Consider the following 21,924-nt stretch of genomic DNA (forward strand, 5'->3'; position numbering starts at 1 on the left):
TCAATCTTACACCTGCTGCTCTCCCTGGGTCGTCTTTTCTTTTTACTGTGAGTATATTTTACTTGAAAAGGTACCTTTGAGTGTGTCTTCTAATTTCTTTGAGAGCAAGATTTTAGATAGACAGTTAGCTCTCCAGCTCAACGGCAGTTGCTTGGTTGATCAATGGCAATTGCTCTCTGACCAATTTTCAAAATTCCGGCGTTTTTTATACCCCCAACATCATACCGTCTCATTGGTCCACGTTGTCAAAACAATAAATTCAAACTCGATTGGACTTTAATATCCTGGGCATAATTTAAACTAATTGGTTAAATTTGAATTGTTGTCAAAGCAGCAACTAAAACTCAGGTATCCATTTAAAAGCCATTTGCGACATCTATCTGTTCTGGAACAGCTCGTCTCCCAGCCTTTTCCTTCAGGCAACTGAGCCTGCACTTTAAACTTACTTAAATTCAGAAACCACTTCCAATTTTAAAGTGTACACACATGCTTTCAACTTAGTAACAATATCGACACATTCAGTGTCCACCATGGGCCTAGGAATCTTTTGGAGACTGGGAAAGGAACTTTTAACAACCCTGTATACTTCTACACATTTGAGAGGTTTTTCCTCGCAATAGAACATAGAACAGTACAGAACAGCACAGTACAGGCTCTTCTGTCCTCGATGTTGTGCCGACCTTTTATCCTACTCTAAGCTCAAACTAACCTACATACCCTACATATTACTATTGTCCATGTGCTGAAAATGTGTTGCTGGAAAAGCGCAGCAAGTCAGGCAGCATCCAGGGAACAGGAGAATCGACGTTTCGGGCATAAGCCCTTCTTCAGGAATCGACAGGACAACGACATGATGCAGAGCTGGGCTGAGAAGTGGCAGACACAGCTTAACTTGGAAAGGGGTGAAGTGATTCATTTTGGAAGGTCGAATTTGAATACAAAATACAAGGTTAAAGGCAGGAGTCTTGTCCATGTGCCTATCCAAGAGTTACTTAAATGACCCTGATGTGTCTGATTCTACTACTGCTGCAGACAGTGCATTCCACTCACCCACCACTGTGTGTAAAGGACCTACCTTTGACATCTCCCCTAAATCTTCCTCCAAGCTCCTTAAAATTATGCCCCCTCGTGATAACTATTTCTATCCTGGGAAAACGTCTCTGGCTAGCCATTCCATCTATGCCTCTCATCCTCCTTCTCTCCAATGAGAAAAGCCCTAGCTCCCTCAACCTTTTTTCATAAGACATGCCCTCCAGTCCAGGCAGCATCCTGGTAAATCTCCTCTGCACTCTCTCCAAAGCTTCCATATCCTTCCTATAATGAGGCGACCAGAACTGAACGCAATATTCCAAAGTGTGCTCTAACCAGGGCTTTATAAGGCTATGGCATAACCTCGCGGCTCTTAAACTCAATCCCCTGTTAATGAAAGCCAACATACTATACACCACCTTAACAACCCTATCAACTTGGGTGGCAACTTTGAGCGATCTATGGACATGGACCTCAAGGTCCCTCTGTTCCTCCACACTGCCAAGACTCCTGCCTTTAACCTTGTATTTTGTATTCAAATTTGACCTTCCAAAATGAATCACTTCACCCCTTTCCAAGTTAAGCTGTGTCTGCCACTTCTCAGCCCAGCTCTGCATCATGTCATTGTCCTGTTGCAACCTAAAACAGCCCTCCACACTATTCACATTTCCACCAACCTTCATGTCATTGGCAAATTTACTAACCCACTCTTCCACTTGCTCATCCAAGTCATTTATAAAAATCATAAAAAGCAGAGGTCCCAGAACACATCCCTGCAGAACACCTCTGGTTACCAAGCTCCAGGCTGAATACTTTCCATTGACTTCTATCCTCTGTCTTCTGTGGGCCAGCCAATTCTGTATCCAGATAACGAAATTTCCCAGTATACCATGCCTCCTTACTTTCTGAATGAGCCTACCATGGGGAACCTGATCAAACACCTTGCTAAAGTCTATATACACCACATCCACTGCTCTACCTTCACCAATGTGTTTTGTCATATGCTCATAAGAATTCAGTGAGGCTTATGAAGCATGACCTGCCATTCACAAAGCCATGCTGACTATCGATAATCAAACTATGCTTTTCCAAATAATCATAAATCCTGTCTCTCAGAATCCTCTCCAATAATTTGCCCATCACCGACATACGACTGACTGGTCTGTAATTCCCAGGGTTACCCATATTCCCTTTTTTGAACAAGGAAATAACATTTGCCACCCTCCAGTCATCAGGTACTACTCTAGTGGACAGTGAGGATGCAAAGAACATGGCCAAAATCGCAGCAATTTCTTCCCTCACTTCCCGTAGTAACCTTGGGTATATCCCATCTGACGCAGGGCCTTTTCTATCCTTACATTTTTTTTTCAAAATTTCCAGCACATCCTCCTCCTTAACATCAACCTGTTCGAGCGTATCAGCCTATTTCACAGTGTCCTCACAAACGTCCTTCTCACTAGAGAATATTGAAGCAAAGTACTCATTAAGGACTCCCCTACACCGTCTGATTCCAGGCAAAAGTTCCCTTCAGTTTCCCTGATTGGCCCTACCTTCACTCTTGTCATCCTCTTGTTCCTCATATAAATGTAGAATGCCTTGGGGTTTTCCTTAATACTACCCGCCAAGGTTTTTTTCATGCCCCTTTCTCGCTTTAAGTCCATTCTTCAATTCCTTCCTGGCTACCTTATAACCCTGTAGAGGCCTGTCTGATCTTTGCTTCCTCAATTTTAAGTAAGCTTCCTTCTTCCTCTTGACTAGATGTTCCACCACCTCTTGTCATCCAAGGTTCCTTCACTTGCCTCAGTGGGACAAACATATCCAGCACTTTCAGCAGGTGCTCCCTTAACCATCTTCACATTTCTGTCCTGCATTTCCCTGAGAATATCTGCTCCCAATTTATGCTCCACAGTTCCTGTCTAATGGCATTGTAATTCCCCCTCACCCAATCAAATACTTCCCCAAGCCATCTGCTCCTCTCCCTTTCCATGACTATAGTAAAGGTCAGGGAGTTGTGATCACCATCATCTAAATGCTCTTCCACCGAAAGATCTGACACCTGTCCTGCTTTGTTGCCAAGTCCCAAAGCCAATATGGTCTCCCCTCTTGTCAGCCTATCTACATACTGAGTCAGGAATCCTTCCTGGACATACCTGACAAATCTGCTGCATCCAACTACTTGTACTAAGGAAGTTCGAATCAATATTAGGGAAGTTGAAGTCACCCATGATAACCATCCAAGATTTTGCCTCCCAGTCTGCTCCTCAATGTCTCTTTTGCTAATGGGGGCGTCTGGAGAAAACTCCTAATAAAGTGACTGTTCCTTTCCGGTTTCTGACTTCCACTCATAATGACTCAGCAGACAAACCCTCCTTGGCAACCTCCCTTTTTGCAGCTGTTACACTTTTTCTGATTAGCAATGCCACTCCTTTACCTCTCTCCCTATTCCTTTTGAAACATCTAAACCCTGGAACATCCAACAATGATTCCTGTCCCTGTGATATCCAAATCTCCGTAATGGCCACAACGTCATTGTTCCAAGTACTGATCCATGCTCGAAGTTTATCATTCCTATTCCTGACACTTTTTGTGTTAAAATAGACACACTTCAACCCATCACAATGACTGCAACTGTCTATCCTTCCTCACAGACTCTCTGTACACTGTATCTGCCTGTTCAGCAGATATCCCGTCCCCTGATCCCTAGCTCTGGTTCCCATCCCCCTGCCAAACTAGTTTAAACCCTCTCAAAGAGCTCTAGCAAACCTCCCATCCAGGATACTGGTACCCCTCCAGTTCAGGTGCAACCCGTCCTCCTTGTACAGGTCCCACCTTCTCCAGAAGGCATCCCAATGATCCATAATGAGGCAACGTACCATCTGGAAGTCTTGTTCGCAAGCATAGACTCCTCTGTCTGTTAGTCTAACCATTGAATTTCCTATCACTATCACTTTCCTATTCTCCCTCCTTCCTTTCTGAGCCACAGAACTAGGCTTAGTGCCAGAGACCTTGTCACTGTGGCCTTCTCTAGTAGGTCATTTTCCCTTCCCTCCAACAGTATCCAAAGTAGTGTACTTATTATTGAGGGGAGTGGCCACAGGGAATCACTGCACTGACTGTCTATTCCCTTTCCCTCTCCTGATGGTCACACAGCTACCTTTACCTTGTATCTTAGGTGTAACTACTTCCCTATAACTCCTCTCTGTCACCACCTCAGTCTCCCTAATGATCCGAAGTTCGTCCAACTCCAGTTCCCTAACACGATCTATGAGGAGCTGAAGTTGGGTGCACTTCTTGCAGGTGAAGTCAGCAAGAACACTAATGGTGACCCTTAACTCCCGTGTCCTGCAAGAGGAACATGCAACTGCCCAAGTCCCCATCCCTCTGCTGTAAATTGCCAAAAGAGATTAAAAATATCCTTACTTTACCAACCCTCCACACAGTCATTCATTGAATTCAGATAAAATTTTTGTCTTCAAGTGATTTTTTTTTTTGAAAAAGAGATTAATGTCCTAATCAGATTCCACATTAAAAAACAACCAATTGTTTAATAAATTATTTAAACTGTCAATTAAACTATGAACTCCAAATACACTACTGAAATAAGTGTAGCTTTTGAATCAGATAACCAGACTTTTTTTTTCTAATCTACACCACAGTACCAGTTGTAACTTGTGCTTTTTGTGAAGTTTAAGGAACATGGCCTTTAAATGATTTCAGATGATAACAGGTACACAGGATTTAATTACTCTTCAAGAGCATTCACATCCACCCATCAATTTGTGACGCAAACTGTAGGTTAAGACCCTTCGATCAGCCAAATCATGTCTGTTTGAGCTCAGCACTTGTTGAGTTTGGCTTGTCTTTTTGTGTGAATCATGGCCCACCTCCTCCCCTGCTGGCAAATAATGATTCTGTCAAACTTTTGTAACTGGGTCCTACCTGCCATTTTAATCTTCCATACTCCTTAAGACTCTGACCTTTGTCTGTTACCATGGATTCGAGACTCTTTGATTCATTCTAATGAAGATTGCAAAGTTAGAGTTACTTTAATATGATTAGGTCCGTTGAAATATTTTGTTTTCCACACCCACCCCATTCACCCACACTGATCTTATTCAAATGAATACCTTCCATAAATAGTGAACCAAAACAAGTTGACATATTTTTAAAATGAAATAAAAGGCCTCCTTGTGGAGGGCAATGTTTCTTCCCAAAATTAATTTTAACTCTGTGCATGGCTGACCCTTTTTCCAGTTGGAGTAATAAACTTACCTCCTATTTGTGAAGTATGCATTTGGAAAGGAAAGGACTGTTTGGGGATTGTCAGCATGGCTTTGTGTGGAAAAATGTCCCATTAAGTTGATTGAGTTTTTCAAGTGCTGACAAAGAAGACTGAAGGCAGAGCAGTAGATATTGTATATATGGATTTCAGCAAGGCGTTCAACAAGGTTCCATATCGTAGACTGATTAGCAAGGTTGGATCATATGGAATCCAGGGGGAGCTAGCAGTTGGATACAGAATTGGCTTGAAGTTAGCAGACAGAGGATGGTGGAAGAGGGTTGTTCTTTGGACTGGAGACCTTTGACCAGCAGTGTATTGCAAGGATTGGTGCTGGGTCCACTTTTTTTTTTGTCATTTTTATATAAATGATTTGGATGTGAATATAGAGAGGTATGGTTAGTAAGTTTGCAGTTGACATCAAAATTGCTTGTGTAGTGGACAGTGAAGAAGATTAGATTAGATTAGATTAGATTAGACTACTTACAGTGTGGAAACAGGCCCTTTGGCCCAACAAGTCCACACCAACCCTCCGAAGAGCAACCCACCCAGACCCATTCCTCTACATTTACCCCTTCACCTAACACTACGGGCAATTTAGCATGGCCAATTCACCTAACCTGCACATTTTTGGACTGTGTGAGGAAACTGGAGCACCTGGAGGAAACCCACGCAGACACAGGGAGAATGTGCAAACTCTACACAGACAGACAGTTTCCTGAGGTGGGAATTGAACCTAGGTCTCTGGTGCTGTGAGGCAACAGTGCTAACCACTGTGCCACCGTGCCGCCAAAGGTTATCTCCAACTACAATGGGATTTTGATCAGATGGGCAAATGAGCTGAGAAATAACACATGGAGTTTAATTTTGATAAATGAGAGATGCTGCATTTTGGGAAGGCAAACCAGGGCGAGACTTGTACAGTTAATGATAGAGCCCTTAGGAGTGTTGCTGAATGAAGAGATCGTGGGGTGCAGGTGCGTAGTTCCTTGAAAATGGAGACGCAGGTAGACATGGTGGTGAAGGAGTTTCGCACACTTGCCTTCATTGGTCAGTGCATTGAGTATAGGAGTCATGGCTCATGTTGTGGCTATGCAGAACATCGGTGAGGCCACTTTTAGAATACTGTGTTCAATCCGATCTCCTTGCTAAAGAAACCTGGAAGGGTTCAGAAAAGATTTATAAGGATGTTGCTGAAATTGGAGGGGTTTTTAGATTAGATTAGATTACTTAGTGTGGAAACAGGCCCTTCGGCCCAACAAGTCCACACCGACCCGCCAAAGCGCAACCCACCCATACCCCTACATGTACCCCTTTTTACCTAACACTACAGGCAATTTAGCATGGCCAATTCACCTGACCTGCACATCTTTGGAATGTGGGAGGAAACCGGAGCACCCGGAGGAAACCCACACAGACACTGGGAGAATGTGCAAACTCCACACAGTCAGTCGCCTGAGTCGGGAATTGAACCCGGGTCTCTGGCGCTGTGAGGCTGCAGTGCTAACCACTGTGCCACCGTGCTGCCCTAAGTTGAGTTATAGGGATTGGCTGAATAGGCTGGGGCATATTTTCCTGGAGTGTCAGACTGAGGGGTGATCTTGTAGAGGTTTATGAAGTGTGGATAGGGTCTAATAGTCAAGGTCTCTTTTCCAAGGTAGGGGAGTCCAAAACTAGAGGGCATAGGTTTAAGGTGAGAGGGAAAAATTTAATAGGGAACTGAGGGGAATTATTTTCACGCAGTGGATGGTGTGTGTGTATGGAACAAACTGCTAGAGAACGTGGTGAAGGTAGGTACAATTCCAACATTTAAAAGCCGTCTAGAGGTATATATGAATCGAAAATGTTTAGAGGGATATGAGCCAACTGCTGACAAATGGAACTATATCAGTTTAGGATATCTGTTCAGTGTGGACGAGTTGGACTGAAGGGTCTGTTTCTATGCTGTGTAATTCTGAGTCTATATCAAAATTCAGAAATCGAGAAACATGTAAGATATATTATTAATCATGCAGGTGCTTAAAGTAAGCAACACAGTAGTTCTGCATTGTCTGATATTAATTTTATCGTTACATTATTTTCATCGGAGTTGACTGGGTGCTTTCAACTTAATCTGTTTTTTTTTTATCTTGAATGTATTTTATTTTGTAGTTTTTGTATTTTTAATACAAGAATATGTTTATCTTTGACACACTTATTAAACGAGATCAATATTTTCTATTTGCTAGCTTATTTTCTCCCACATTCTTTTTCAATGGGAAGCTAAATTCAGAATGGAAATAGCATATTGCAAGATCAACAAAATAGCCCTGATTGTTTCTTGTTGCTGTAGAGGGTGTGGAATGGAATGCACTTTAGTTGTGTGATAAATAGACTGTCCTAGGTTAAAAATAAAAACTACGTAAACCTTTTTGTACAAAAAAGCAAACTCTGAAAAGATGGCTCATAATCTGATCCAATAATATTTTTCCTCCTTCAGAACGATTTGATCACCACTGTCCCTGGGTAGGCAACTGCGTGGGAAAAAGGAACTACAGATTTTTTTACATGTTTATTTTGTCACTGTCATTTCTGACAGTCTTCATCTTCGCTTTCGTCATCACACATGTCATTCTCCGTAAGTACTGTTTTAGGTCAGAATATTTGCTGCAGAAACTTAGTGTAATCTTGTTCATAACCTCCATTCATGTTCTGAAACAAAGTCAGTTACGCCATTTTATGATTCACTGAAAACTGACTGCAGTCTGGATCAACTTAGAATGATTTGTGCAGCTATTTACCTTGAATATGCTTTAGTTTCAGGTCAGAAGATCAGTAGTGTAAATATAAATGAAAAGCTATTCACTGGATCATAAGTTCATCGATTCCAGTGAAGCAGCACTGAAAACAAAAAAATGCTGGCAATCACAACAGGTCAGACAGCATCCATCTAGAGAAAACAGGCTAACATTCTGGGTGGCACGGTGGCACAGTGGTTAGCACTGCTGCCTCACAGCGCCTGAGACCCGGGTTCAATTCCCGCTTCAGGCGACTGACTGTGTGGAGTTTGCACATTCTCCCCGTGTCTGCGTGGGTTTCCTCCAGGTGCTCCGGTTTCCTCCCACAGTCCAAAGATGTGCAGGTCAGGTGAATTGGCCATGCTAAATTGTCCGTAGTGTTAGGTAAGGGGTAAATGTAGGGGTATGGGTGGGTTGCGCTTCGGCGGGTGGGTGTGGACATGTTGGGCCTGTTTCCACACTCTAATGTAATCTAATCTAAAAAAATCTAATCTAATCTAATCTAATGTAATCTAATCTAATCTAATCTAAAATTCTGAGTCTAGATATGAGAGTGAGGGTGACAGAGAATGTAGCAAGCAAAACTAAAAGAAAGGGAAGAAATGGGTTCACAATTTGAAGGTGTTGAACTCAATATTGAGCCCAGAAGATTATAAACTGCCTAGTTTGAAGATGAAGAGTTGCTCCTCCAGTTTGCACTGTGATTTGCAGGACCATTGCAGCATGCCGAGGATAGACACGTGAGCATGCGTTCAAGACCGGCTACGGGAAGGTCTGGGTCAAGCCTGCGAATAGACCAGAGGTGTCTGGCAAAGTGGTCACCCAGTCTAGGTTTAGTGTCCCCAATGTAGAGTAGGCCAATTAGGTGCAGCGAATACAATACACAAGATTGGAAGAGGTACAGGTGAAATGCTACTTCACCTGGAAAGATTGTTTAGGCTCTTGGATGGTGAGCAGGGAGGAGGTTACATGGGAAGGTGCTGTGGGAAGGGGGTTTGGTGTTGGTTGTTGAGAAATAGACCTGGAGGGGACAATCCCAGCGAAATGCAGACAGGGAGGTGAGGGGAAGATGTGATTGGTGGCATACTGTTAGAGTTGTCTGAAATGGCAGAGAGCGATTCTTTGAATGTGGAGAATGGTGGGTTGAAAAGTGAGAACAAAGGGGACCTGGTCACACTGTTGTGAGCGATGGGAAGGGGAAAGGTTGGACAGCTGGTGTTAGGTCAGATGCAATCGAGGTTGAAACTTTATTGCTGGAACAGCACAGCAGGTCAGGCAGCATCCAGGGAACAGGAGATTCGACGTTTCGGGCACAGGCCCTTCTTCAGGAATGAGCAGAGAGTGTTCAGCAGGAGAAGATAAAAGGTAGGGAGGAGGGACATGGAGGAGGGGCGTTGGAAATGTGATAGGTGGAAAGAGGTCAAGGTGAGGGTGATAGGTCGGAGTAGGGTGGAGGCGGAGAGGGCAAGAAGAAGACTGCAGGCCAGGAGGGCGGTGCCGGGCGGCTGGAGGGATTCGGCTGAGACAAGGTGGGGGGAGGGGGGATGAAGAAACTGGTGAAGTCCATGTTCATCCCCTGTGGTTGGAGGGTTCCCAGTCGGAAGATAAGACGCTCCTCCTCCGACTGTCGGGTTGTTGTGGTTTGGCGGTGGATGAGTCCAATGACCTGCATATCCTTGGTGGAGTGGGAGGGGGAGTTGAAATGGTGTGCTACAGGTTGGTTGGGTTGGTTCGTCCGGGTGGCCCAGGGGTGCTCTCTGAATCGCTCCGCAAGTAGGCGGCCTGTCTCCCCAATATAGAGGAGGCCACACCGACTGCAGCGGATGCAGTAGATGATGTGGGTGGAGGTGCAATTGAGGGCCCTGTCAATCACAATGGGCGGGAAACCACTATTATGGAAGAAGGAAGCTGCTGTTTTATCTGAACAGATATGACATAGGTGAAGGAACTGGGAGAATGGGATGGAATCCTTGCAGAACATGGGGTGGCAAGAGCTGTAGTCAGTGGTTTTGTAGTGGATAGCAGTGGAAAGTTTTTTTCCCAAAATGGAGACTGAGAGATCAATGAAAGGAAGGGGAGTGTTGGAAATGGATGATAAAGTTATGGAGGGGTGCAAATTGGAGGCCAAATTATCAAATTTTTCAAGGTCCAGGTGAGAACATGACCTGGCACCAAAACAGTCGTCGATGTACCGAAGAAAAGAGTTGTTGGAGGGAGCCAGTGTAGGACTGGAACAAGAATTGTTCCAATTACCCCATTAAAAAGGTAGGCGTAATTGGGGCCCAAGCTGGTGCCCATAGCCACTCCTTTGACATGGCAGAAATAAGATGAATCAAAGGAGAATTTGTTCAATATGAGGACAAGTACAGCCAGGCAGTGGAAGAATTGTGATTTTTCGGGCTTCTGGTTGAGGAAGAAGCTGAGAGCGCTCAGACCATCCTGGTGGGAAATAGAGGCGTAGAGGTATTGGGCATTCATGGTGAACAAGAGGCAGTTAGAGCAAGGGAACTGGAAATTGGCAATATTGCAGAGGGCATCAGAGGGATCGCAGATGTAGGTGGATAGGGTCTGGACAAGATGGAGAGAGGATGGAGTCAAGGTAGGGAGAAATTAGCTTGATGGGGCTGGAACAGGCTTATGCAATAGGCCTACTGGTGGAATCTGGTTTGTAGACTTTGGGGAGAATGTAGGAATGGGCCATGCGGGGTTGGGAGACTAAGGTTGGAGGCAGCGGAGGGAGGGTCTCCGGAGGTGATGAGGTTGGTGACAGTCCTGGCAACAATGGCTTGATGCTTGGATGTGGATTCGCGGCCTTGGGAAAGGGTGGGCATTGAGCCTGTGCAAGGTAAAGATCAGTGCGCCAGATGACAGTGGCTCCATCTTTGTTGACAGGTTTAATAATGAAGTTAGGCTTGGACCTGAGAGAGCAATGTGTGGCTATTTCAGAAGGGGGCAGGTTAAAGTGGGTGAGAGCAGCAGTGAAATTGATATCATGCCAGTAGTTTTCAATGAAGAGATCGAGTATAGGTAAGAGAGCAGAGGAACGGGTCCAAGTAGAGGGTGAATACTGGAGGTGGGTGTTGAGATCAGTGGAACTGGGCAGGGGGTAATCCTTCCCAAAGAAGTGAACAAGGAGACTAAGGCAGTGGAAAAACGGTTTGACATCCTAGTAACCGTAAAATTTATTAAAGTGGAGGTGTTGGTGTATGCAGCTGGGGACAATAGGTTCAGCCTCAGATGGGAAGGTCATGAGGCATTGTGAAAACATGACAAGGGCTGGAGTTTGGGGGAGTGACTTCTGAGGAACAGAAAGGAATGGCATCTGAGAGCTGGGAAGGGGTGGGTGCTAAGGGACCATAAGAGATCAGCTCTGAGTGATTGGAGGGGATGGATCGGAGAGGCGTGAAGAAGGCACTGCAGGATGAGTGTTGCAGTCCATAAGTTGCTGGAGCTTGCATGCCTTGATGCCTGAAACAAAGAGAAAAAGTCTTTTGTTGAGATGACTGATGACGTGAAGGATGCAGGATGCTCATGGATCACAGGATGCAGGTGAAGCAGCAGTCTGAGGAACATTGTATATCATAGAGATTAATCCTGATGGATTCAAAACACAAAGGGTGAAACTTGAGTTGAAATCCATGTCAACTAAGTCTGAGTCATTGGCAGTCGCTGAGAAAGGGAACATGACAACTGTGAAAGTGATTTTTGGCAAACACCTTGGACTTCTACCTGCCCACGGTCTCTTCATTGAAACCTGCTAGCACGTCATCAGCTATCTCAATTTCACTGCTGCTCTCACTCACTCTAACCTGTCCCCTTCTGAAATTGCTTTGTTCTCTTGGGTCCAACCCTAACTTTGTTATCAAACCTGCTGGAAAAGGTGGTCTGACACTGATCTTTACCTTGCTGAGGTTCAATGCCATTTCTCAAACACTTCTTCCTATTTTCCCCTGGACCTGAACAATCGCCATACACCTCCATTTTCCTCGGTTTGGCTGAACTTGTTCTCTCACTGAACAATTTCTCCTTTTAATTCATCTGACTTCTGCCATGTCAAAGGAGTGTCTATGGGTACCAGCATGAGTCCCAGTTATGCATGTCTTTTTATAGTGTATGTGGAACAATTCTTGTTCCAGTCCTACCCTGGCCCCTTCTGACATTTTTTTTCAGTACATTGATGACCAAATTGGTGCCACTTCATGCTCCAAACTGAACTTTGAAAAGTTTGTTAGTTTTGTCTCCAATTTCCACCCCACTATAGCTTTCACATCGTCCATTTCCAACACTTCCCTTCCTTTCGTTGATGTCTCCGTCTCCAAATTTTTCGGGGAATAAACTGTCCACTGCCATCCACTGACTTACATAGCTACTTTCCCACCCCAGTCCTTCAAGGATTCCATCCCATTCTCCCAGTTCCTTCGCTATATGATATCTGTCCCGATAATGCCACTTTCCAAACCAGTGTTGCTTACATGGTTTCCTTCTTCCATAATGCTGGTTTCCTGCCCACTGTGGTTGACAGGGCCCTCGACTGCATCCAACCTATCACCCAAGCTTCTGCCCTTGCCTCTTTCCATTGCTTGCAACAGCGTGATTGGGTCACCCTTGTTCTCACTTTTCACCTCACCAGCCACCACGCTCAAAGGATCATTCTCTGCCATTTCAGACAACTCCAGCAGAACACCACCAGCAAACACATCTTCCCCTCAATCCCCAGTCTGCATTTCGTAGGGTTCATTCCCTCTCGGACACTCCAGTTCATTCCTTAACCACCAACACCACCTTCCCTTCTCATGGCACCTTCCTGTGTAACTGCGGAAGGCGTATCACCTGTCCCTTCACCACCTCCCTGCTCACTATCCAAGAGCCTAAACAGTCTTTTCCGATGAAGTAGCATTTCACCTGTACCACCTCCAATCTTGTGTATTGTATTCACTGCACCCAACGTAGCCTATTCTACACTGGGGACATTAACCCAGACTGGGTGACCACTTTGCAGGTCACCTCTAGTCCATTTGCAAGCAAGACCCCAACCTTGCCATAGCCAGTCATTTTAACGCAGCGTCTTGCTCTCATTCCACTTGTCTGTCCTTGGCATGCTGCAATGCTCCAGCCAATCACAGCGAAAACATGAGGAGCAACATCTCCTCTTCAAATTAGTCACTTTACAACTTTCTGGGTTCAATATTGAGTTCAACACCTTCAAATTGTGGAGTAATTCCTTCCCTTTCATGTTACATTCTCTGTCACCATGTCGCCTCTCCCCTCCCTGGACTCCAGTGGCATTATCTGTTGTTTCCAGTCTGGCGGTTAGACATACCAGTGTTCTGCTCTTCTCACATTCCGATCATCTAATCTGAACTATCAACTATTTCAACTTTCTTCTGCAGCACTTCAACCTCCCCTGACTATTGTATAAATGCTGCCTCCTCTACACTTCAGTTTAGCTCTCCCCATGAAAAGTCATCCTGACTCAAAACTTTAGCTTGTTTTTCTCCTTGGATGCTGCCTGACCAGCTGTGATCTCCAGCATTTTATGTTTTCAGTTCAGATTCCAGCATCTGCAGTAATTTGCTCTTCCAATGAAGCGGCAGTTCATGTTGAAACATTATCAATCAAAATTAATGCTACCTTTTTTCCTAAGATCTAATAGCATATTAATAATTTATATTGAAGAAAATAAAACAAATTCTATTCGGGGTCTAAATTAACATGAATGCAAGAGAACTTAATGCTTGTTCTCATCTGATAAAAATCACACAACACCAAGTTATAGTCCATCAGGTTTATTTGAAAGCACTGGCTTTCGAGGCGCTGCCTCATCATTAGATAGCTGTGGAAAGCTAGTCCTTTCAAATAAACATGTTGGACTACAACTTGGTGTTGTATGATTTCTAACTTTGTCCTGAAGAAGGGCTCATGCCCGAAATGTCGATTCTCCTGCTCCTTGGATGCTGCCTGACCTGCTGCGCTTTTCCAGCAACACATTTTCAGCTCCGATCTCCAGCATCTGCAGTCCTCACTTTCTCCCACCCCATCCAACACTGGCACCTCCAAATCATCTGATAAAATTACGCTTAGCTCTTTGAAATAGGATCTTTGAACTATATCTGATTGTAACTGAGTGACTGCATATTTTATGAATTTGTATGTAAATGTTGCAGCTCTTCATCTAAAAGAGTGGCTGTTTTATTTCTTACGTCAGCCATCCTAGGGCCTCTTTTATGATTTAGGAAAATTGATTGTACAATTTTGTGCTGTGGCACATAGTGTTCAAACTGAAGTAAAACACCCAAAATTCAATTCATAAAGTGACAGTTCACAGAGGAGTCAGTTAATAGTCTTATCAGCTCTGAATGTGTACCCAAGCTGAAATAAAAGGCCAATGACTAATTCTGATCTCTGAGTGATTTATATTTGAATATTAGCCCAAACAGACTGTTATTTTAACTTTAAACAGACTAGACTCTAAAATGTATTGCCTCAAATGCGGTGGAGGTGGGTACCAATCAGGATTTGGAGATGCCGGTGTTGGACTGGGGTGTACCAAGTTAAAAATCACACAACACCAGGTTATAATCCAACAGGTTTAATTGGAAGCACACTAGCTTTTAGAGCGATGCTCCTTCATCACCTGTTGAAGGAGCATTGCTCCGAAAGCTAGTGTGCTTCCAAGTAAACCTGTTGGACTATAACCTGGTGTTGTGATTTTTAACTTGGTACGAATCAGGGTATCCAAGAGGAAATTTGATTCGTTAGCTGAAAAGGAAGGACAGTATTACAGGACTATGGAGATAAAGAATAGTGGTGCTAGGTACATTGAGAACCAACACAGACATAATGGGTCAAATTGCTTCCACCTGTGTTGTAATAATTCTATGATCTCCTTTACATGCAAAATTGCTGACATTTTGCCTCATAATAATAATGGATTTTCATTTTTTCTGATCTGCCTGAAAACTTGCACAGTATTCACTTTTCCCTATTTTAGTCTTTCAGGAAATGTTATTTGGTTAAATTGCTGCTTCAATTACTTGGATAAAAATTTCAATGTCAGTTTTAACATTCACTACCCCTTGTTTCTATTGCAATGGCATGGCAGCACTTTTTATTACTGAACCTAGTTATTCTTTGCTTCTAAATGTGTTAAGTTTTAAGTATAGTTCTAGAACTTGAGTCTGCAAACTGGAGAAGAGGACTGAGAAATACCCTAAATAAGGACTGAATCCTTAGCCTTGTTACCTGGCTTTGAACAGTCAGGAACCTTCAATTTATTTGTTTTTGCATTTCATATTTGCTTATTTGACATATTCAGAAGGTGTTGTTTTCAATGCTGCATTTGTGAGCAGATCGTGCACCATAAAACTAAAGTTGGTTTATGTTAGAAACTTGAAGTATGTGCACATTCGTAGGAGCATTGATTTAAACAATGTTTTTACAGAGACAACAGATTGGATGTACCTTGTCTGAAAGAACATTTGCAGCATAGAATAGAATATGGGATAGAACATGTGAGCTTGTTAGTCATATTTATTCATTTTACTGTAATATTTATGCTTGGACAAGATTATCATAAACCCATTGCTGTGAGCTGAACTTTAAGCAAGTAAACTTTAATTTTGTTTTAATCTAACATATACTTAAACAATTTTATTTAGGATCTCAGAAGACAGGATTTCTAAATGCACTAAAAGACAGCCCGGCAAGATATCCTTTCCTGTCACATTCGAACAGATCATGAGAAGATCTTTGAACTACTTTGAGTGTGCTGTGCCAAGCTCATTTATACAATGAGATATTGCTCAATTGATCATTGGATGCTTCTTACTTTATTTGCTGAATATTTTCAATTCTGATTACATTAAACACTGAGTAACATGTAATGCTAGATGCATGCAATTAAAAATTTTCTTAAGTGATGTTCATTTAAAATCTCTGAGATTTCCAATGTGCATAGATGTATCCATATTATGCTAAAATCGAAGGCATCTTGTAGTGTGCTCTGTTGGTTTCTTTCCTTCAGCGCAAAATACTTTTGTGCTATCATTTGCCGGAACTGCATTTAGCACTGGCATAATGAGGCAGTGAAGTAGCTGAGATCTTGCTTAACCAATGAGACTTGAGGATTGTGAAGGGAACCGGTGAATGATTAGGTTAGATTCCCTGCAGTATGGAAACAGGCCCTTCGGCCCAATAAGTCCACACTGACCCTCCGAAGAGTAACCCACCCAGACCCATTTCCCTCTGACTAATGCACCTAACACTATGAGTAATTTAGCATAGCCAATTCACCTGACCTGCACCTGTTTGGACTGTGGGAGGAAACTGGAGCACCCGGAGGAAACCCATGCAGACATGGGGAGAATGTATAAACTCCACACAGTCAGTCGCCTGAGGCTGGAATCAAACCTGGGTCCGTGGTGCTGGGTGGTAGCTAACCACTGAGTCACCATGCCCCACCCCAATGACAGAAGGAAGAGTATTTAGAGTGAAACTAAGTTTGGAAGAGAAATATTGCATTTAAAAAGAGAAAAAAGCAAAAGGAACCTGAGAAAAAAAGAAAATTATTTTTGTTTTTTAAATTTGAGAGAAGGACTTGCTAGGTGCAGGAATGAAAGTGCACATTTAAATTGGGTATATTTGTACAAAATGTTTAGAAATCCAAATATATTACATCCACTGGTTCCATTTTATCTATCCTACTTCTTGTCAGATATGATTTCCCATTTGTGAAGCCATACTGACGTTGTTTGACTATGTTTTATATTTTTAAATGGTCTATTAGTACATCCTTCATAATAGACTCTAATATTTTACCAACAACAGATCTCAAACTAACTGGCCTACAGTTAAATATTTTTGTCTCCTTTACTTTTTGAATAAGCATTTTACCTTGGCTGTTTTCCAATCCTTTGGGACTTCTCCAGAAACTAAGGATTCTTGGAGGATCACTACACTTTCTCTGTAACTACTGCCTCTAATATCCTCAAATGCACCCATCAAAGCCAACGGACTTATCAGCCATTAATTTCATCCATTAATTTCACCCAATACTTTTTTTCTAGTCATACTTAGTGTATGTATTTCCTCTCAACTTTACCCCCCCCAAACTGCCGCTATTCTGAAATGTTAGTAGTATTTAAAAACTGATGCAAAGTATTTGTTCAACACCCCTACCATTTTTTGATTTCCCATTATTATTTTTCCAGGCCTACTCTCTAAGTGACCTATATTCACTTTGTTCTGTCTTTCTTTTCGACGTTGAAAGAAACACGTGTTCCCCACTTTGATATTACTTACTAGTTTACCATCAAAGTTTTTGATCCGTATTATTTTTTGGTCATATGCTCCGGCATATCATATCTGTGCCGACCACGATGCCATTCTGAACTAATCCCATCTGTCAAAACACAGTCTGTATACCTCTCTTCCCTGTCTGTCATGTGTCTGTCTAAATGTCTTTTAAATATTGCTATCAAAACTGCTTTCACCAACTTTTCCAGTTCCAAGATGGCAGCAGAGTAGCAGGGCTGCGTGCAGGCTGTCGTCTGGGGCTCCTCCACTCCTATCTGTTTCTTCCTTCTTTTCTCTTTCTTGCATTTTTTCTTTGATGGGTTAGTCAGTGGCATCAGCGTGGCAGTGAGAGCGGGCTGTGCGTGGAGTGCTGGCAGCTTCCCAGCAATTGGAAGCAGCAGACACATCTGGAGGCGGCAACAGTGACAAAGATGCCTTGATTGTGGCCAGCGGCAGCAGTGATAATGCTCCTCCAGTGATTGGACGCAACGGCAGCAGAGTCTTCAAGATGGCAGCACTGGCTACGCAATATCTGAGGAGGGTGGAAGGGCCAGGGACTCCTGGTTGCAGTAGGCCCAGAGCAGGGACTCATGGCATTGGCAAGATGGTGTCTGCAACAACAGCAGCATGGAATGCTCAGAGAGGGAACGTCTGGTGTTGTCCAAGTGACAGCGGAGCCAAGGACTCCTGGTTTTGGACACGGTAGGGGCCAGAGTGGGAACTCCTGGTTATCGATGCGGCAGCGGCGCGCAGAGCAAGGGCTGATGGGTGTTGCAGGGACGTTGTGGACTAAGTGTGGGACTCAGCGTCAGTGAGATGGGTCCAGTGATGAAGAAATGTTGCCTAAAGTATAACTATTCCTATTTTGGTGTGACGGTGCAGATGATGGTGAGGTGATGGAGCATTGGTGGCAGTGCTGGTGTTGCTGCTGAGGTTTGATGACTCATTATCGCAGTGAAGCTTTTCACTATATTTAACTATTATTCACTATAAAATGCAAGTGACAATAAATCATTCAAATTCAAACCTTCCCTGGCATAATGTTCCACACCTACTGTGTAAAAAAAAAAAAAAAAAATTACCTCTCTCATTACCCTTTAAACTTTCCCCTCTCATTGTTTGTGGTTTTTGAAACTTTCTAAATCCTCTGTTAACTGCTAATCTTTGCCACTTTATATGTTTTTCTTTCCATTTGATGCTATCCTTAATTTCCTTGGTTAAGCATGGCTAGATTATCCCCTTTCTAGAATCCTTTTTGCATGACTTCGTTGTGAGCCATGAGCTAATTTTTAAACATCTGCATTGTTGCTGTCTTTTCTGCTAAACGCTTACCCCAGTCCATTCTAGTTACTCTGCCCTCCTTCCCTTGTTATACCTGAATTTCAGTTTAGCACACTTCCGAAGGACCCAAATTTCTCACTTGAAGTTGAATGCTAATTTCTGCCTTGTTGTGGCCACTGCTTCTGAGGGAATTTGAGCTGTTGAATATGTGAAAGGCAGATTTTTGATCTCCAAGGGAGTTAAGGCTAATTGGTGAGGGGACGGCGGTGGCGGTGTGGTGGGGAACATAAAGTGGGATTGTGGCCTCAGTCAGTTCAGCCATGATGTTAATCAATGGGGATCATGTTGATGGGGTAAGATGGCCCACTCCTGTTCCTGTTTTTTATGCTATTACATTTGTTTGGAGTTTATAAGAATAAGAGATGATGGAATTAAAACTTCGAAGATTCTGAAGAGGTTGATGAGGTAAGACACTGAGAAATTCTTTCCCCTAGTTAGGGAATCTAGAATATCTGGGCACAGCCCACTGGGCAATCATTCGGGACTGAGTTCAAAAGTTTCTACACGGGTTTGAGAGTCTTTGGAATTTTTAACCCTACTGGCTCATGAATGATCAATAACTGCCAAAGGCTGGTATAGATAGATTTTCACCTTATCTATGCCCCTCATGATTTTTCAAACCCTTAAGATCACCCCTCAATCTCCTATGATCCGGTGAAAAAAAGTCCCATTTATCCAGCCTCTCCTGATATTTAAAAAAAAAATACCAACCAACCTTGATTATCTGAATATCAATTATACGAATTTCAGATTATCCGAAGGGCCTGTACTGCACTGTAATGTTCTAAGATCTCAAGGTCCCGATAGAAACATTACATCAAAGACGTGTTTCCAACACTGATCATGTCTTTTGTCTACAATGATTAAAAGTGAACTCGTCGTACTGAAGTGCTGCTGAGAACAGTCCTGGACTGATGGGAGCCTAAACACCGTCTCCAAATGACTGACCTCCCGCCCTCTCTCTCTCTCCCATGCTTTTCCTGGAGTTCTACACAGGGGTTGTACCCTAAAACCCCTTCCTTGATAATCTTTCCAACATTGTCCTGTACAGGGCAAAGGTGGACCTTGTCAAACGTTGCAGTAAAACTGTGTGTGTGTGTGTGTGTGTGATTCCGAGACTCATCCCCCAAAGGCAGCAGCAGTATTGCTATTGGTGTCCACTCTGACTTACGGGAGGCTTCAGCAATGCTGTAGGCCCTTAATGCACAAGTGTATGTCTGCCCAGGAACAAACCCTGACACACAGAAAGGGAGCAAGGCAGGCAGAGCGAGGAAAAAGGAAACTTCAGAAAACTCCGAGCCCCAGAGTAGAGGCATTGAATCAATTATCTGAACGAAAAACTGCCTGCCCATCTCATTTGGATAATCGAGGTTCCGCTGTACTGGCTTTAGCGATAGTTAAAAAGAGATTCACTCGGCTGATGCGTGCATTGAAGGGATTGATTTATCAGAAAGAGCTAAATAGGATAGCCTTTACTCATTAGAGATCAAAAGAATGAGGCATTCCTTACTATTTAAGTGCAGACTAATTCTATCCCTCAGAATTGTTTTCAATAGTTCCCCCAAGATGGAGGTTAGACTGGCTGGACTGTAGTATCTTGGGTCCCTTCTTGAATAACAGTACCACGTTGGCCGTCTTCTAGCCCTCTAGCGCTCTCCTGTGGCCATAGAGGAATTGGCTGTGCATCTCCCAATAATCTTGAACCGTCTCTCAGGATCTTGCCTTCCTGGCAAATTAGTTTAATCCCGCCGCCCCCCCCACCCCAGTAGCATCAGAAAACCTCACCACAAGAATATCCAATCAGCATACCCATCTAACTTTTATTTTAATTCACTCATGGGATATTGGCCAGCATTTACTGTTTGCTCTCGAGAAGGTGGTGATGAGCTGTCTCCTTAAACTACTGGAGACTATAAGAAGACCCACAATCCCTTAAGGGAGGGAATTCCAGATTTTGACCCAGTGACAGGGAAAGAAAGTCCCAAGGTGAATAACTTGAAGGGGAGCTTGCAGATGGTGCTATCCCCATGTGTCTGCTGCCCTTCTCTTCTAGATAGAAGTGATCGTGGGTTTGCTGCAGAGAACAGAATCTATTTCCCTCACTATGCTGAATGTTACTTCTACAGTTCTCTTTTCCTTCCACTTGCCCCTGCCAGAAAAATCTTGAATGGCAGTCTGCATCATATGTTGTAGTCAATTCACTCATCCTTCTTGCATTCTATGCCATTGTCCACCCTGGGACCAAGAATTTCATACTTGTTGGACATGGAAATGGCTGAGGTTCCTCCAAAGCTGAATTCTGGATTCCTGTACCTGTTTCACTCAGTCACACCACCCCCACACCCCTTTTGCCTGACACACACCTGACTTAATGTAATTAATCTAAGGAGTGTGACTGCCCCGGAAACACAGCGTCCAAGTACCTCTTCTCTTCTCTCCCCCCCCCCACCCCCCCGAACTTTGCTATGTTCACAGCTCAGACACCAGCTCAGCTAAGAACTGAAGTTCTTCCAGCACCCAACACTTCCTGCATTTGGTCATTGTGGATTGCATGGCATCACCAGCCCAGCCGCAACTAGTCTATTTAATTAATTGATATGGATATTAAGTATTTTAAAAGTGATTTTTTAACTACTCTTTAACATTCTCCTAATTCAAACCACTTAACCAGCTAAAAGAGACATGGAAGATATTCTGTAATTAATCTAAGGAGTTCAGTTCTGAAGAAGGGTCACTGGGCCCTAAACGCTAATTCTGATTTCTCTCCCAGTTGCTGCCAGACCTGCTGAGATTTTCCAGCAGTTTCTGCTTTTGAGACATGAAAGATATACCCAGAAATCATCCTCCTGTTTTTGTGTGACTTTGCACATCTATTCTGGCAGGTGGAGACAGGTTGCAGGGCTCTCTGGCTCTCGTTATTTCCCACCACTACTGTTCTTCTCTTTATGAAATGGCTGTCCCCATCCTATTTTGTGCTGTTTGAGCAGCTGCATATCCTGTTGTTTATGAAGTTGCTGTTCCAGTTTTCTTTCATGCTCTTTATGAAGCTACTCTCTCAAACACTTTCACACTGTTTCAGAAACATAATGTCCTCCTGACTGTCTTTTTGGGGCAAGTGATTGTCTAGGAGAAAGTGAGGATTGCAGATGCTGGAGATCAGAGCTGAAAAATGTGTTGCTGGAAACGTCGATTCTCCTGCTCCTT

General features: G+C 43.4%; 1 protein-coding gene across 6 annotated transcripts in view; it reads left to right on the forward strand.

Moving 5' to 3' along the window:
* The window catches only part of zdhhc14 (zinc finger DHHC-type palmitoyltransferase 14), a 193,842-nt gene that overhangs the window by 132,751 nt on the left and 39,167 nt on the right, over nt 1-21,924 (forward strand). For all 6 annotated transcript variants that reach the window (XM_043696153.1, XM_043696154.1, XM_043696158.1 and 3 more), the window contains exons 4-5: nt 7,788-7,925; nt 15,744-15,792. In XM_043696153.1, the coding sequence (XP_043552088.1) occupies nt 7,788-7,925; nt 15,744-15,792 (187 nt within the window). The remainder of the gene's footprint in view (nt 1-7,787; nt 7,926-15,743; nt 15,793-21,924) is intronic.

The sequence above is a fragment of the Chiloscyllium plagiosum genome, chromosome 9, assembly GCF_004010195.1.
Source record: "Chiloscyllium plagiosum isolate BGI_BamShark_2017 chromosome 9, ASM401019v2, whole genome shotgun sequence".
Classification (NCBI taxonomy): Eukaryota; Metazoa; Chordata; class Chondrichthyes; order Orectolobiformes; family Hemiscylliidae; genus Chiloscyllium; species Chiloscyllium plagiosum.